The sequence below is a fragment of a genome, unplaced genomic scaffold (genome assembly GCF_019419815.1).
Source record: "Pyrus x bretschneideri cultivar Hongxiangsu unplaced genomic scaffold, Pyrus_bretschneideri_v1 Contig57, whole genome shotgun sequence".
NCBI lineage: Eukaryota > Viridiplantae > Streptophyta > Magnoliopsida > Rosales > Rosaceae > Pyrus > Pyrus x bretschneideri.
The window spans coordinates 2,156,443-2,172,443 of record NW_025999795.1 but is presented as its reverse complement, the minus strand read 5'-3'; the positions used below and the strand labels follow the sequence as shown (position 1 = coordinate 2,172,443).

The 16,001-nt window shown below is 37.5% G+C and overlaps 3 protein-coding genes across 3 annotated transcripts; all 3 read left to right on the top strand.

Annotated features, from left to right (window-relative positions):
- The first annotated feature begins 771 nt into the window (after nucleotides 1-771).
- Nucleotides 772-3,670, top strand: LOC103943345 (heavy metal-associated isoprenylated plant protein 9). The gene is made up of 5 exons (XM_009353625.3): nucleotides 772-1,243; nucleotides 1,470-1,647; nucleotides 1,874-2,046; nucleotides 2,154-2,244; nucleotides 2,951-3,670. The coding sequence occupies exons 1-5, from the start codon at nucleotides 1,223-1,225 to the stop codon at nucleotides 3,451-3,453; spliced, it is 966 nt and encodes a 321-aa protein (XP_009351900.1). The 5' UTR covers nucleotides 772-1,222; the 3' UTR covers nucleotides 3,454-3,670.
- Nucleotides 3,671-6,042: 2,372 nt separating this feature from the next.
- On the top strand, nucleotides 6,043-9,118 carry LOC103943346. Its single transcript, XM_009353626.3, has 2 exons — nucleotides 6,043-6,566; nucleotides 7,024-9,118. Exons 1-2 carry the CDS (start codon nucleotides 6,443-6,445, stop codon nucleotides 7,371-7,373), a joined length of 474 nt encoding a protein of 157 aa, XP_009351901.2. The 5' UTR covers nucleotides 6,043-6,442; the 3' UTR covers nucleotides 7,374-9,118.
- A 2,032-nt stretch (nucleotides 9,119-11,150) lies between these two features.
- LOC103943347 lies at nucleotides 11,151-15,991 on the top strand. The gene is made up of 8 exons (XM_048571028.1): nucleotides 11,151-11,279; nucleotides 11,509-11,555; nucleotides 11,786-12,494; nucleotides 12,647-12,711; nucleotides 12,742-14,220; nucleotides 14,348-14,464; nucleotides 14,581-14,755; nucleotides 14,847-15,991. The coding sequence occupies exons 3-8, from the start codon at nucleotides 11,801-11,803 to the stop codon at nucleotides 15,989-15,991; spliced, it is 3,675 nt and encodes a 1,224-aa protein (XP_048426985.1). The 5' UTR covers nucleotides 11,151-11,279; nucleotides 11,509-11,555; nucleotides 11,786-11,800.
- Nucleotides 15,992-16,001: the final 10 nt, after the last annotated feature.

Below are 16,001 nucleotides of genomic sequence, written 5' to 3'. Positions count from 1 at the left end.
GCATCCCCACGCTTCATACATCCCAACTCAGTTATGTATGATTCATGAAAATTGGAACTCTCTTTGCTTAATTAGGAGGTTTGTTTAAGAGTTTAAAACACTTCGATTAGTTTAAATCATCGTTTCCTCTATCTGCACGTAGCTTAATTTATTCTTATTTCTTCCTACAGTTAATGGCTAAATTAATTAGGACCACCAAGAAAGTTGGTCATCATATATGGTCTAACTACAGTAATGAAACATGCAGAACAGCTGATACCCAGAATAGTGTACATACATTTACTTGTTTAATTTGATCGTCCCAAGTAAGGCACGATCATCGAGTCTTATGTTAGGTCTGGAGGCTTGTCTCTAATCAGAAAGTTAAGCGATTTTTATGTCCAAGCATGTTTAAGTGTCGTCATATGTGAGGGGCACGTGTAGGTGTGGAGCAATGTCTCTCATTGAAAATTTAAGTGACCTTGCATATTCTTATAAGAACTACAACTTGCTTTAGATTATCAGTGAAGCAGCACATAAATAGACAATCAAACGGTGATAATGAATGATTTATCATGCTGTACCAGATTACCTATAACTGTTATGTCATGTGTTAATTTTTTTTCAAAATAGTACTGCGTAATTAGTTTGTAATAAAAAATTCTCCTTGTGTGAAATTTACTCAGCTCTTTGAATAAGTTGTTTAAGGACCAAGGTATCCAGGTTGTCCAAATGAGACTAAAACGGTTACACATGTACACTTCACCACCTTTGTCATGAAAAATCCACCAGTCGGTGGGTCATGGAATTATTATCCTTTTTTTTCTTCAAGTGGTTATCTTTTCCTCTCATTCTTTTTCTTTCCATCTCCTCTCTATCTATTCACCTCTCCCTGCTGCTCTATAAATCTGCCAAATCTGCTCCACTGGTATCTCCTTTCTCTTTTTCTACCTTCTCTGCCATGGAGATTCGAACAAGAGTTCAAAAAGAAACATTATATTAAGAGCTCCCTTTTGTATAATTTATTGGCTTTGCATGTGCTGTAGAGTAACACACTCACTTTATATTCTAACGTCCATCCATCATACTCTCCCATCAGCTCACTCCTCTCACCGGCTTATAAATTAACACCCTCTTCTCTTCTAGCCTTCTCCCCTTCTTTCTCTCTATCTTCTGCTCTTACATTTTTCTGTCCAATTTCGGGGAACTCAAAGTTCATACTCATAATTCAGTAAGATAACAAATGGGTGAAGAGGCTAAGCAGGTTAGTGGATTGCATTAATGTTTTCTAATTGGCTTGTATGGATCTGCATGAGTTTGTTGTAACAACACTGTTTGGCTTCTTTACGAAAGATGTCGTTTCTCGTTTCTGCAAATAACAATTTGATATAAGTTGAAATTAATAAGTTATCAAAAACACAAAACAAATATTTTTACACACACGTAAAACTGTGAAATGTAATGCTTATCAACTCTTTGTCGTTGGATAGGAACAAGCTAAGGCAGAGCCTAAGCCAGAGGAGAAGGCCGAGGAGAAAGTAGAGGAAAAGAAAGAAGAAGAGGAGAAAAAGGAAGAGCCAAAGCCTCCTTCTCCCTTCGTGTTGTTAGTAGACTTGCATTGTGTGGGATGTGCAAAGAAGATTGAGAGGTCCATCATGAAAATTAGAGGTACTTCCTCTCATTCTCCCACCTCTCTCTCTCTCTCTCTCTCTCTCTCTCTCTCTCTCTCTCTCTCTCTCTCACACTTACTAGAGGAACTTCTTTACGACAAAGATAGGACTCTGGCGGTAACTTAAGCCTATTACACAGTCTCACCCCGTTGGAAATTTTTTATTTTTACTCTATGTTTATAGTTGGTATGCATGGTTATTACAATTTGTTTTTTAAAATGCAGGAGTGGAGGGGGTTGTGACAGATATGGCTAAAAATGAAGTGACCATAAAGGGAATAGTGGAGCCTCAGGCAGTGTGTAATAAAATCATGAAGAAAACCAAGAGAAAAGCAAAAGTCTTGTCCCCATTACCAGCTGCTGAAGGTGAACCTATTCCAGAAGTTGTTGCCTCACAGGTCCAACCGAAACCTTATTAATCAAAATTAATCAAATCACATTGAAGAAAATTAAACTACATTTGTTAAAACAGTGAACTTATAAGGGTGGTTTCTTATTGCTTCAGGTTAGTGGACTTGTAAATGTAGAACTCGAAGTTAACATGCACTGTGAGGCCTGTGCAGAGCAACTCAAGAAAAAGATACTCAAACTCAGAGGTATATATCCTCGTTTTTTCTTCTCTTTATATTTGAGTTAAACCGAATTATAAACTGTACCCTTTGTATGAATTACAACTAATGTGGGTTAAATTCGTGGTACGACTATCACACCTTCATGTGACAGTGTTAATCACACTGAAAAATTACTCAAAAAATTACTTTGGCGTAGAGTGTAGTTTACAATGTCATAGCACATTGTGCCATTTTCTGAAATGACAAATAAAAATGGGAAGTGCCAAAATATTACTTCAAATAAGGGAGAGACTTTTCAATGTGACCGGTACACGGGATGATACATCACGTGTCACTATACAAATAATGGGATGTGTGCTAAAAAGTTAATAACTTAAAAAATAAAATTTTCCACCATTCCTATTAAAACACGTGGTGTACCACTTATGGTCCCGTCATAATTAAAAATTTCTCCACATAAGGGTTCATTCTGACCTAAAACTACAAAATTTTGGGTCCTGTCTGACGTGGTCCAATAGTTTAGATGCGACTTAAACAAAAAATTGTACAAAGCTCCTTTTCTATGTTTCCAATAATTGGGGCTATCTATCCAGCTCATTTTGTATGTAAAATCCACTAGCTTTCAAGTTTTTCGATAGCTTTCAATATATATATGATTGCTTGAGATAAAAGAAAATCTCTTTGCGCGGTGTATTGTCTGTTAAACTAATTGATAAATTAATTACTGCAGGAGTGCAAAGTGCTGTGACTGATCATAGTAGCGGGAAGGTGATGGTGACAGGGACCATGGACGGGGACAAGCTAGTAGAGTATGTGTATAGACGAACCAAGAAGCAAGCCCGAATAGTCCCACAACCCGAGCCCGAACCCGAGAAGAAAGAAGATGAGAAGCCAGCTGCAGAAGAAGCAAAACCCGAAGAGGAGAAGAAAGAAGAAAATGCAGGGAAAAAAGAAGAGGATAAACCGGCAGAAGGGGAGGGAAAGAAAGAAGAGGGCGGAGCTGACGGCGGAGAAAGTAATAATAAGGAGGAGGAGAAAGGTGGCGAGGAGAACAAGGAAGAGGGGAAGAAGGTGGAAGAGATGATGAGTGGCAGTTACGTAAATAGTGGCACGGATGAGGAACAGATGAAAAGAATGATGCAGTACTATTATCAACCTCTTTACGTGATTGAGAGAATCCCACCTCCTCAGCTGTTCAGTGATGAGAATCCCAATGCATGTTGCATTTCATGAACAACTTGATCACGATCAATAATCCTTCAATATTCCATAATAACAGTGTATTAAAATGTTATTATGTTACTTAATTATGTAATTTATATATAAAAGTGCCACCGCTCGTGACCAGAATTTTAGACAAGTTTTGAGTTGATTTGGTGGATATGGTACCAAGTGGAATAAATATAATATATGTTTCCTACAAATTGATAATAAGATATTTAGTTAATCATTTTGTTATCATATTATATAGTTGCTTATTCACGTTTTATAAAATGTAAATGAACTATATAAATACATAATAAAATAGGTACACAAGCATATTGTAGGAAGAATAAATTTCTGGTATTTGTAAACGTGCAAGGCGGCACAAAGGGTTAGCTTTAGTTACGTAAAAGTTGGCCTTTTAAGCTATTTTAAGTAAAAAATTAAATATGTATGTTTGAAATAATAACGTCACGTGATCTATTTCAAATACATCACAAATCACTCGCTCAAAAAATTGAACCAGGTCAAGCAAATGCTGGAACAACCAAAGCAAGTGAACAAGAATTACACAAGATTTGTGTGCTATTTTTTCATGCATGTAGCACATGTTAATATCATACAGTTAGATCATGTCTCATGAGATGCCCTCTTAAGTGAAAACTACACACGAAATGGATTAGAGGAACATAAATGCTAATCAAACTCTCTCAAAATGAGATTCTTTATTAACTCTATGTAACCTCACAATTTAACGTTCATATATATACCAACATTATAAAATGAATATTAAAACATAAAATGATAGAAAATCAGTCTCACTTTTAAGTCTCCTTACCATTTTTATTAGAGGAAATAGTTTCTGACTCGTGAATATTCGGTTCATGATGACTAACGAATGTTTTTTGTTGCAATCATTTGTCTTCGGTTTACAAATTAATCAAGGTTGTAATGCCAACATATGATCTAATCTTTTTATCCATTAATTAACGTTATTAAATCCAAAAATCAGGTTTTGTGTTTGTGCATGTCACATGTAATATGGATAAGTCGTTAACAGGAAACAAATCTGATTGGGGCCGTCGAGATTCCCTGAGATAAAAACAGAGGTGTGGTGTGGGTTTCACATGGTGGCCTCCAACTTTTAGTACTTGAAATCCGAGTCACCAGGGCATCACGTTAAAAGAGAGCCATGAGCGGGACCCACAATCAAATACTCTAGCGTGGCAGAGACGGTGATGCCATCGCACCTGTCTATTTGTCGTTTTGTCGCATTCACAAAACAAGCCTAACAATGCACGCACCCGCCATGGCCGACCGATGCATGTCATTTGCTTCTCAAAAGTGGAAGACATACAACGTGAGCTCCGTCGGATAGCCAAAAGGCCGAAGGAGGAGGAAATGTTGTGATTGCATAACTCAAAGCAATCGTCCCCTCTGTGTGAGAGGAGTAGGATTTTCTCTGCTACTTCAAATTCTCCTTTTTCTGATTTCTTTCACACTTTTTTTGGTTTATAAAAAATTCAACACAAAATGTTAGCTTAATCGTAATTATTCGAATAAAAAGAAAAGAAAGAGGAGATGAATTCGGAGTGAGAGAATCTTAATTCGAAATACTATGCTCGACTAACAATATGTTTTAGTTAATATCAAACACTAGTTATGTAAGCCACAGACGATTATATTGATATATTTTGTAATCTTACCAAACAAAATACTTCTCCTTTTATAATTCATGTAGGGAACGTAAATAGTATCCTTGTTCAATATATATTACGTAGCGGAAAATTAAGCCCCAATGCAAAATATAACAAATCCCCAAACAAATTAGGCTTTGAAATTTTCTTCCCTTAACTCTCTATACATATTTGGTTCAATATAGTCGACCTAAATTACATAGACTCTTGAGAAACCAAACTTATTATATAATAACGCACGGTAATTAAGGAAAAAAAATAGTTAAAAAACAAAGTGTACATTAGAAGTCAGAAGCTAAAGCCTGAAAGATGATTAAAGCATCAATGAAAATTAAAACTTTAAAACTTCAGAAGCTACTTTTTTCACTCGAAATAAAGCAAACGTACCTTAACTTCTTGATTATTCTCAACGCAACTAAACAAAGTAGCTAGAAAACCACTTTTACTGTGGGACTAGCCTAGCTAGTATGGTTATATCCAGTGTTTTTCAATATTGGTACTTTCTAGACTTTTAGGCATTTGAGGGATATTAGGGTTCATCTGTTCTGGTACGATCAAGAAATTAAAAAATAAAACTTGCATGCATGTGCATGGCGGCATAACCAATAAGAGCGCAAAATGATGACATGGTGCCGTGAGTACGAATGTTTATCTCGAGAGGAATTACATGATTGAGAGATGTTAAATTAATCAGGATTAAGATAATTAATAATTAAAAGTAGTATTGTTGAAAGTTCCAAAGTCTGAAAGCCAAACTTGGTTGATAAGGAAAACAAGCCACATGGGAGTCATAATCTGAAAACTATATAAAACTGAACGACCAGCACATATGCATGCATGCATGAAAAGGAGATAAACACACGCACACACACAATGCACTTTTTTTGTATATCCAAGCGCTGCTGACACATCCTTCCAATATCCAAACCAAGATTTTCTCTAATCAGTGTATCTTTAATAATCTTTAATCAGGAATATTATTGCTTAATAATCTTTAATCATACGAACTGGTCAATCAGCAGCCGTGCATGGTAAAGCTTAAACATAACCATGATAAAAAAAAAAAAAAACACACTCGATCAGCCTAGCTATACCCTTCTTTTGTAAAGATGTCCAGGAATACTTAGCTGAGGACGTCGACCTCCTACAATGTCTAGTAACTTAATCCTATATAAAGCCTTGAAAATGTGATGATACATAGAGATAAACAATAAGGGGAACATCTCAAAAGAACCATGCAAGAACAACAGGAACAACAATCTCTTGCATGCATGCATACATCTTGAAGCTTTATATAATTAAATTAGAGTTTGGATTTCGATATGGCCGATATGCAAATTGTTCCTGCCTGCAGAAACGTAGAGGCGCAGTATGTGGAGATGATGGTTCCTCTCTATTCTCATGGATGTGAGAAGAAAATAAAGAAGACCCTCTCCTATCTCAAAGGTAAACTATACCTCTCTATACGTACATATTATGATATATTGCTAAGCGCCACCATTGTCGATATTTTTCTCAGGTATTTCAGTTGGAAGTCATAGCACATATAAATCTAAAGTACAAATAGTTTCTTACATTTTCTTCAACCTAACAATGCAACATTGCAAGGTGGTCAGTCCCCTCAAGTTTCATGTTTTAATTTGGTTGTGTTGTGTGTGCCCGCCTCGGTCATGAGTGAGACATTATAGTAGCAGTCGTTTAGTTTGACTAGGTCTGATATCCTAGGCCCTTCGCAAAATTGAAGCCTGAAATTAGATAATTTTTGTGGGCCTGTGGCTATACATTAGGGTTTTCACTCATTTTACAGTCTGGGTTGGTCCAGTTGGGGTATTAAGCAGAAGTAAAAGTGTGAACTAAACCCTAACTAATGTTGTGTTGTAACAATATTTATACGTACGTGCAGGGATATACTCAGTGAAGGTGAATTATAACGAACAAAAGGTGACGGTATGGGGAATATGCAACAAATACGATGTGCTTGCAACCGTAAGGAGCAAGAGAAAACACGCATGTTTTTGGAACCCTAAAGACAATATCGCCTTAGAAGATCAATCACCAGAACCACCAGCGGTGACAATACCACCACCTTCCTCTCCTTCTCCTATTCATAATAGTTCAAGTGGTAAATACACAAAGCCTTCTTTGGCTCTGATTAGGGTTCGATCTTTGAGCTGGAAAGCATGGACTCCATGGAAGAAAGTTTTCAATAGGTCTTATTCATTACCCTCAAGGATGAAGCTCAACGTTAATTGATTATATACAACGATCGATAAGAAAATGTAAAAGAAGATAATGCTTGCTGCCTTCCTCTTGTTGCAATTTGGATTAGATAACTACCATGTACTTTAGTTGTGTGGAATTTAATCATCTGCCAGTAGAAGCTGGTATTGTATAATTACCGCTAAAGCTTAGTTATCCCTCTACTTGAGATAGAGAGTTAAAATAAGTATACACTCGTGATAACACACCCAAAATAAGAAGACCGAGTCAAATCGATATGTAAAAATCTCACTGTAGTGGTTCGTAAACCAGACTTCCTCCATTGATCGGCATCCTCTCACTCTGGTAGTCAAAAGAAATTGGGTACTGGTCTTATCTATCCCCTCTTTCTCTTTATATTCAAAATTATTTGGCACGATTTGACAAGTTTATTCCCTGTTAACTCTTTGGTAGGGTAAGCATGATGATCATGTGCCCATATAGTTACCAATTTACTGCAATTCAGAATTGTAATACTACCTAAATAAAATGACATATGCATGTACAAATGCACGAAAATCACATATGTTAAGTTAGATACTTGTGGGAAAGCAACAAAAAGCAGAACCACATGGCATTTTCCTCATTTTCCCCTGCTGATTTGATGCGAATTCTCAAGCATAAAAATATGGTTAGTACACAAAAACTTTTCTAACTTTTAAGCCACTTCACGCCCATCCATCCAAAACCCTCCACTGGGTTCTTGCCACATCAGCCAACAAAAAGTGGTGAGGTGAGTACAAACAAAAGTCTTATAACCAGGCGAACAAAACGTGATTAATACCACTCTAATCATTAAAATTTACGCCTAAGCTGACCAGAAATGTGATTACCGTGTACGTAATCTGGGTGAAGAAGTCTCACCATATGGTAATTTTCGTCCATAATCCACATTATGCCTAACTCGATCGGAAAATAAATAGAAGATACCAGAAAGTTGAAAATCCAACCAGAGATAAAATATAATCTGTATGCATAATCTACATGGATTTATATGCATTTTTTGCCGTCACCTCACCTGATATCCATTACCTTTAAAATCAAATTTGGCTAAATAAAACCCACACGTTACACCAACTAAAAGGTATATGTAAAGTCACCAACCATCTACGACTTTGAAACAAAGCTTTGAAGGCGGTAATTGCTAACTATATAGCTACCTACCAATCAATACCTCTCTCTCCCTCTCCCTCAGTAGCCGCTCTCGCTCTCTTGAACGGAGGCTCTACAATTTGCGGGGGTGAGAAAATAAATTATAAAAGAAGGGATGATAAGGGTAGGCATTGTTGCAGAGCTGCTAGGGTTATACACGGCAGCCCTTGCGAGGATGGCGGAGGAGCTCGTACCAGCAAGGCGGCACAATACCAGTTTTCGTGGTCTCGTGAATAATCTTCGTCTAGCTTCTCGGCCGGCCTCCACTTACGACGCTGGTTCTTCCTTTTATCTATATTTTTAAGCTAGTGTACATCACTGATGGATACACTCCTGAGATGGATTGGGCGGCTTTCTTTCTCTAATTGGTTGCTTAATTTGCACGTCTTTCATTGATATCTTTTTTATTTGGTTACTTTATCTGCATTCATTTTTGGATGCTGCAGTATGCTTCCATGAAAACGGTGTATGTATATGAAATTCTTTGTTTTCTGCAGTAATCTTCTATTAGTTTAATTTATCGTAATTAGTCATACATGCATATGTAATCTTGGATCATATATTATACAAGTTTTATATTGCAGGCAGCAGGTTTTTGTTGATTAATTAGTCTCTTTTGTATCCGTAAAAGAGATCAAATGATGATTAACTAATTAATTGCCTGATTTAAGATTATTAAAATTCTATTGATTGCAGATCAAGCCTCAAGCTGAGTCAATGGAATATAGCCCGTTATCAGTAAAAATGCTTTGAGACATATATCGTTTAAATTATAATAAAATTGGTAAACAAATAAACTAATGCAAGAAAACAATTTGCTAAAATTAGACATAAATCTAATTTCTTTAGCAGTTATTAGGTATGGTTACTTGATTGCTTCAATATCTTAACTGACAAATGACATATAACCTATAATATAAAACAAAAACCAATACTTATCCCATGCAATCGGCCGTACAAATACTAGAACACTGAACACCATAGCGTTCGAATTTGCGTCATATCTTTCGTTAGCTCCAAATACTAGGTCTTCTTTTATCTTTTTTGTCTTGAGTCTTTGTCTCATACTCACATTTTTTAGTCGGGACATCTGTAAGTCTTCAGTTTATGTGTTTAAACTTATAATATAAAAAAAATAATTAAAAAAAAAAAAACCTTGAATGATGGGACGGAACAAAAGGTGACAAATTTTATGATTGATTATCCATGATTCGTTAATCAGGACTCTTAATCAGGTAGCTTTATAATAATTCAGATCATATGTATATCAATATATATTTATATTTATATATGTTATGTGAACATGAACTTGGAAACAAAACCACAAACACTCCATGCCTCCGACTGCTTGCTTGGTCGGTCTAACCATTCACAAGTTTGAATCATAAAAAATAATAGAGAAAGCTGTCGGTGTGGACATTTAATCTTGAAGATTTTCCAACGACTTGACTAAAACAGTAGTTAATTAAATAATTATAAATAGAGTTGAAATTTTGAGAAGACAAATTATATTTTGTGACATGTTCAAATTTGGTTTAGTAGCTAATTAGTTTGAGCTATCTTTGAACTTTTTCTCACTCGACAATTAGTTGCAAACGAAAGAAACGAGTCATGAAAGATGGTTGAAGAAGATGCACTGCATTTTCTGTGAGAGTTGTCCCACCCAATAACTCACACTCTCAGACGCTCTTTTGGTTCATTTACAGCTCCTTTGCTCTCATAAGTATGGATCTAAACCTTGTCGAGTTTTGCAATGAAGCTCGTGATAATAAAGTCTATCACTGAAAACGATTGTCTGATTATGACAACTCATATATCGTACTAGAGAAATATAAAACTGGTGCAAAATTAAAATATAAAAGTCTCATGATTTTAAAAGTATTTTGACCAACCATGCGGTCAAGCTTTTCCCTTATTTAAAACTGTTTAAACTAGGGTCTCATGTATTAATATTCTTCGTCATGAAAAATTGTTATATGGTATTACTAATTTACATGTTATAATATGAGTAAACCAAAAATTTAAAAGGCACATAAAAAAGAAAAAAGAAAAATACATGCGTTATAATATAAGTATGAATTGATTTGTCGACAAAACAATATTATGATCTTCATTAAAGAATTACTTCAATTTTAAGACCTAGATTCATACATACAAGTCCATAATCTTTCTTTTCTGATTCAAAATTTGCAAACATAAAAGTTGAACATTGTACTTTGTTTATACAAACAATATTGAGAGTAGAAGAATCAAACTTAAGATGTCAAACGCAAAAGGTTAACGTTGAATCTTTAGCCGGATTTGAAAAAAAAATGGAGGGAATACTTTTGTCCACCTCCTAAAGTGGGGGTGAGCATCACTCTTACTGATTTTCGTTAGATTAGTTTAAATTGTGATATTCGTATTTTAGATCGATTAAAATAAATTAATTTAACGATAACAAGCAAGGAGAGTGAGCATCACCTCACTTTTAGGGTGTGAGCAAAAATGCACTTGAGATGAAAACAAGTTCAGGGGAATAAAAATGAATTGTCAAAAGTGGGGGGAGCTAAACCATTTCTTCGAAATGAGAGGGGCTTCTTTGTAGATAAGCGTAAATCAAGGGCCAAAACCAAAGAGGGTGACTTTTGAGCCCAAAATTCTGCTTTCCTGGCTTCTCTTGGACGGTGAAGACCCGGAGGACACTCTGCCACCAGTCTCTGCCTCTCTCTCTCTCTCCTCTCTCCTCCCTCACTCGTCACTTCTCTGGTATGAATTTCTTTTCCAATTGATTCAAAATCTCAGATTTCTTGATTAATTTCCAGATTGGTTTATGATTTTGCTGTTCTTGCCATATTCTGTAATCTGGGTTTTCTTATTGATGTAGCTGTAGGATATAGTTAAGCAAGAGAACTATATATATACATATTCAAGGGAATACCACTGTTTTGTAAATTTTACAGCTTTTGTGCTTTTATTTCCTCCTTGTTTTACCCAGTTAATTGGGCGATTGCTGAAAACGGATGCTCTGATCGTCATCATATTGTAAGCAGCATCACCAATTGTTTCTTTTTTTTTCGCACGATTCTCAAAGATCATAATAATTTCATTGTTATTGATAATCCTTATTGTGTTTGACAAATGGGTTCTTCATAAAGTTTTGATTTTTGTCGTGAGTGTTCATGTTTTTGGAAGTTGACCTTTTTATTTCAGTATCTCTTAGTTGATGTTAATTTTAGTGGGTCTTGATCAATTTACTTTAATTTGTGTGTTAGAACCAAAGTCTAAGAATGGCGGGATTTGTGCCTTATGGAATTGGAGGATCTTATCCATATTCATCATCATCGCCTTCAAGTTTATCGGCTTTAGCGCCACCTTTTACTGTCGATCGGCCTGCGCCAAAACCCATGTCAAGCTCATTTGATGTGACTGAGCCACCTTATGTTGCCCCCATGAATTCTTCTTTGCACAATTGGCTTCCTTCTCACCCGACCACTGCCCCATCTAATTTCTTTGCCAATCCCACCCCAGATCTCAATTCAATTCCTCCATCGAATGCGTATGGATATGCAGGCCTGCAGACTGTTGAACCATCCAATACAAACTTGCCTCCTTTGAACACTGTTACCACAACTTCTCCCAGCACGTTTAAGTACGATCAATCCTTCAATGCTGCTGCAACTAGTTTTGTTGAGGCCAAACCTTATTATCCCTCTTATCTATCCTCAACAGTTCCGAGTGTTCCCCCCATGGTGGTTCCTAGTCAGCCTAGTTATGATTGGCTGTCTAGTACTCATTTTGCTCCCTTGGATAGCTCCTCTCACAAGGATTACACTCAAAACCCTTCTGATCCAAAGTATACTACCCAGTGGGGTGGCTTGTGGGAGTGGGAGCAGGGTAAACAGGGAGACTTTAATGGAAATTTCTGCTCAAAGAAGACTGATGTTTCCGGTTCATCACTGTACAAGAATTACATGAACCAAGGTATGTCTTCCCCAAGTTATGCGTCCATGGAATTTTTCCAGTGCAACTACTTTTCTTTTCTTTTTTTGTTCACTTCCTGTTTGTTATGCAACCCTACTTTATTTTCCCCCAACTATACTTTATTTTCCCCCAACTATCTGTATAATGTGCAGACCCCTCATGTGAAGAAGCATCACATGGTATCAATATTCAGGGTTGGGAAAAGCTTGGTGGATCTGTAAGTGCAGAGCACTTAGGTGATAAATCCTTTTTGGCGAAAAATTCCAAATTCATCCCTGCTGATGTCACGGGATCCTTTTCAGCAGTTCCAGAAACCCATACTAAGGCATCATCCTCACAATTTGTCATGAACACCACAAACTGTAAAACACCGTACAGTGTATTCTCTGAGCAACAACAGAATGATGCTAGTACGGATGATATTTCGTCCACTTCAAAATTATCCTCTGCCCTTACCACTAGAATACCAGCTATTGGCACTAAATCTTCAGAACCAGGGATAGGTCTGTTCAAAAGGTTGAATTTCAAAAGTGATGCAGCTGAGATAGGTCGTGATGACTATTATCTTTCTAGTGTACAAGAGTCTCGTCAGCCACAAGTTTCTGAAGGCAACTGTCGTTTCAGTTCAAGCCAACTGGACAGTGTTCTTGGAATAAATGATAGCTTCTTTGCAGAAAGAAATGAAGAGCTATCAAATAATAGAAGTCTCAACAAGAGTCCATGGGATCATGTGTTTAAAGCGAAGTCTGGACTGGAAAATCCTCATGTTAGTCCTGGTGCTTTTAATGTGGCACTTAGTACAAATGAAACCGTCAATTCGTTTCCGAGTTCATCTGACAATGTAGATCCTAATAATCCAGCTGTGGACTCGCCTTGCTGGAAAGGAGTTCCTGGTAGTCGGTTTTCTCCATTTGAATCCTCTGAAGAAGGGGTTCCAGAACAGATAAAGAAACTAGAGGACTACAATGGTTTGCATTTTCCAATGCCACCGATTTTTCCACTAAACGCTGCGGAAAATGCTTCCTCCCAAAAGCCTATCAAGAACACCGTTGAATACCATGATCTTGGGTGGCTGGAAAAGGGTGTGACCCTTCCCTTGAAGAGATATTCAGTTGAAAACTCAGCTTTTGGAGAACATAAATTAGATGATACCGCGAAGACCACTTATGACTCAGAAACAAGCCATGGTAGAGGACCTCAAAGTTACAGAAATGTCCTCCATAAATCAGGGAATGGGGAAAACTCCTTTGGTCTCTTTGGCCAGTCTCACACAATGGAACAAGGTTGTGGTGGAGAAGACGGATTAGCAGTGGAAATGAAGAAAACAACACTGACTTGTGGTCCAGATGTTAAACTGAATGTCAGTGACACTATGGAATATGGTTCATTGCATGTGCCTTCTCATGCTGTAGAAAATATATTGTGTTCGTCTGTGGAGGAAGCACCTACTAAGCTTTCCAAATCTGATGGGGAAGATTCTATGCTGAAAGTGGGTGCACAGATGCTGGTTGATACAATGAATAGCTTGTCAGAATTGCTGCTTAGTAATTGTTCATGTGGCTTGGTTCAATTGAAGAAAAATGATATCGAGGCAATAAAAGCTGTGATCAATAACCTGCATATCTGCATATCAAAGAACAGCGAGAAATTGTCACTGACACAGGAAATGCCATCGTTCCAGCAAAATACTTCTCATTGGAACAGAGTGTTCATAGAGCATAATAAGGTATGCTGCTTAAGTTTTTGGAATCTTATTTGGGACTAGACCTTCAAATGAATAGCGGGTGCTTCACCATGCAGTTACTACCTCATACTCTATAATAATGTTTTGCTTGGCTGAATAATTTCTTCAGGTTGTGAGTGCAGACAGGGTCCCATTGGCATCTGCCTCTAACATTCAGGATGAAGTTACAGGTTCTGTTTCTGTGAAAAATGACAAAAACATGGCGAAAGAAGATAAAATGACTCAGGTACCCCTATACCTAGCATCATAAAGTAAAATGTCAAGTTATATTGCTTGCCGTTGAGGGATGAGGTAGTACAAAAAAATTAGCTGCTTATTTTGGCATGGACCTTGGTTTTTCAGGCTATAAAGAAGATTCTTAGTGAGAATTTTCAGGCTGAGGAAACAGACCCTCAAGCCCTCTTGTACAAGAATCTATGGCTTGAGGCTGAAGCTGTATTATGTTCCATTAATTATAAAGCTCGCTTTAATCGTGTAAAGATTGAAATGGATAAGTGCAAGGCAGAGAAATCCGAAGGTTTATGCTCTTACATTACGGCCGTAGTTTTGTACCTATAAATGATAAACTTTGATCTTATCTTTATTTTATGATTGTGTTTGTGTTTCAGACGGCTTTGAATATAATGCAGATATGGTGAAGCAATCAATGGCTGATGTTTCCCCTGACTCAAACCCAGTTAACCCATTGACGCCTGATGCTCAGGATTGTCCAACTTCAAATCTCCAGGATTTACCTGTATTAAGTCAGGAAGATGATGTATTGGCAAGATTTCGTATCCTAAGGGACCGTGTTGAGAACACAAATTCGATCGGTGCTGCCAATGGGGGCGAATCCAGCTCCAAGGTTTCTGAACCGAACAAGGTTGATAATATTCCATCTGAAGTAAATGGTAACTTATCCTCACATGGTCTTTCCATTCAGGATTCTCCTACATCAGATACAGTTGGGATGACAGATGATTACGAGGCTTCTGTTATGGCCAGATTTCGGATCATAAAAGACCGGGTTGAGAAATCGAAATTCATTAGTTCTGCCAATATGGAGGAATCATCCAGCTCCAATGTGTGTCTTGAACCCAAGAGTGACATAATTGCACCCAACGCAAGTGATTTTTCGGGACCTGAGTTCAATTTCCAGGATTCTTCCATTTCAATCACGACCAGCCAATCAAATGATTGCGAGGCTTCTGTTCTGTCCAGATTTCATATCCTCAAATCCCGGATTGAAAACTACGCTGACTTGCATACTGAAGGGCAACATCTTCCCGACCCCAAGATATCTGCAGTTGCACCTAACACGAGTGATAGCTTAATGCCCGAGATCAACATCCATGATTCTCCTCGTTCTAGCACGACCGACCAGGGAAACGACTGTGAGGATTCTGTTATGTCGAGGCTTCAGATCCTTAAATCCCGGATTGACAACTCTTACATGCATTCAGAAGAGCAGCAACTGCCGGAAACTGGTGGTCTTGGATATGCTGGTATGAGAAACCCCTGGCCGTTTATTAGCAAGAGATCGGAGGGTGAAGGTTCAGAACTGAAGGAGCAACCTATTTTGCAGAGTCATGAAGCTGGCAGTAGTGAAGGTAATATGGTGGCTGCTAAGGAATTCCATCTGTTCGTGGGCGGTCCACCGACAGATAATCAGAAGATCAACAGGCCTGGGAATCTGCTTCCGGCAGGTTGGTACGATAGCTCTTCCTCGGATTGGGAACATGTCATGAAGGAGGAGGTTTGGGGGCAGAACTGAAGAACCTGAT

Bases quoted from the DNA above. Each gene is read 5' to 3' on its own strand.
- LOC103943345 (XM_009353625.3), top strand. From the start codon at position 1,223: ATGGGTGAAGAGGCTAAGCAG. The intron at 1,244-1,469 runs GTTAGTGGATTG...GTCGTTGGATAG, and splicing joins TGGGTGAAGAGGCTAAGCAG to GAACAAGCTAAGGCAGAGCC. The intron at 2,245-2,950 runs GTATATATCCTC...TAATTACTGCAG, and splicing joins AAAGATACTCAAACTCAGAG to GAGTGCAAAGTGCTGTGACT.
- LOC103943346 (XM_009353626.3), top strand. From the start codon at position 6,443: ATGGCCGATATGCAAATTGTTCCTGCCTGCAGAAACGTAGAGGCGCAG. The intron at 6,567-7,023 runs GTAAACTATACC...ACGTACGTGCAG, and splicing joins GACCCTCTCCTATCTCAAAG to GGATATACTCAGTGAAGGTG.
- LOC103943347 (XM_048571028.1), top strand. From the start codon at position 11,801: ATGGCGGGATTTGTGCCTTATGGAATTGGAGGATCTTATCCATATTCA. The intron at 14,221-14,347 runs GTATGCTGCTTA...TAATTTCTTCAG, and splicing joins TGTTCATAGAGCATAATAAG to GTTGTGAGTGCAGACAGGGT. The intron at 14,756-14,846 runs GTTTATGCTCTT...TTTGTGTTTCAG, and splicing joins CAAGGCAGAGAAATCCGAAG to ACGGCTTTGAATATAATGCA.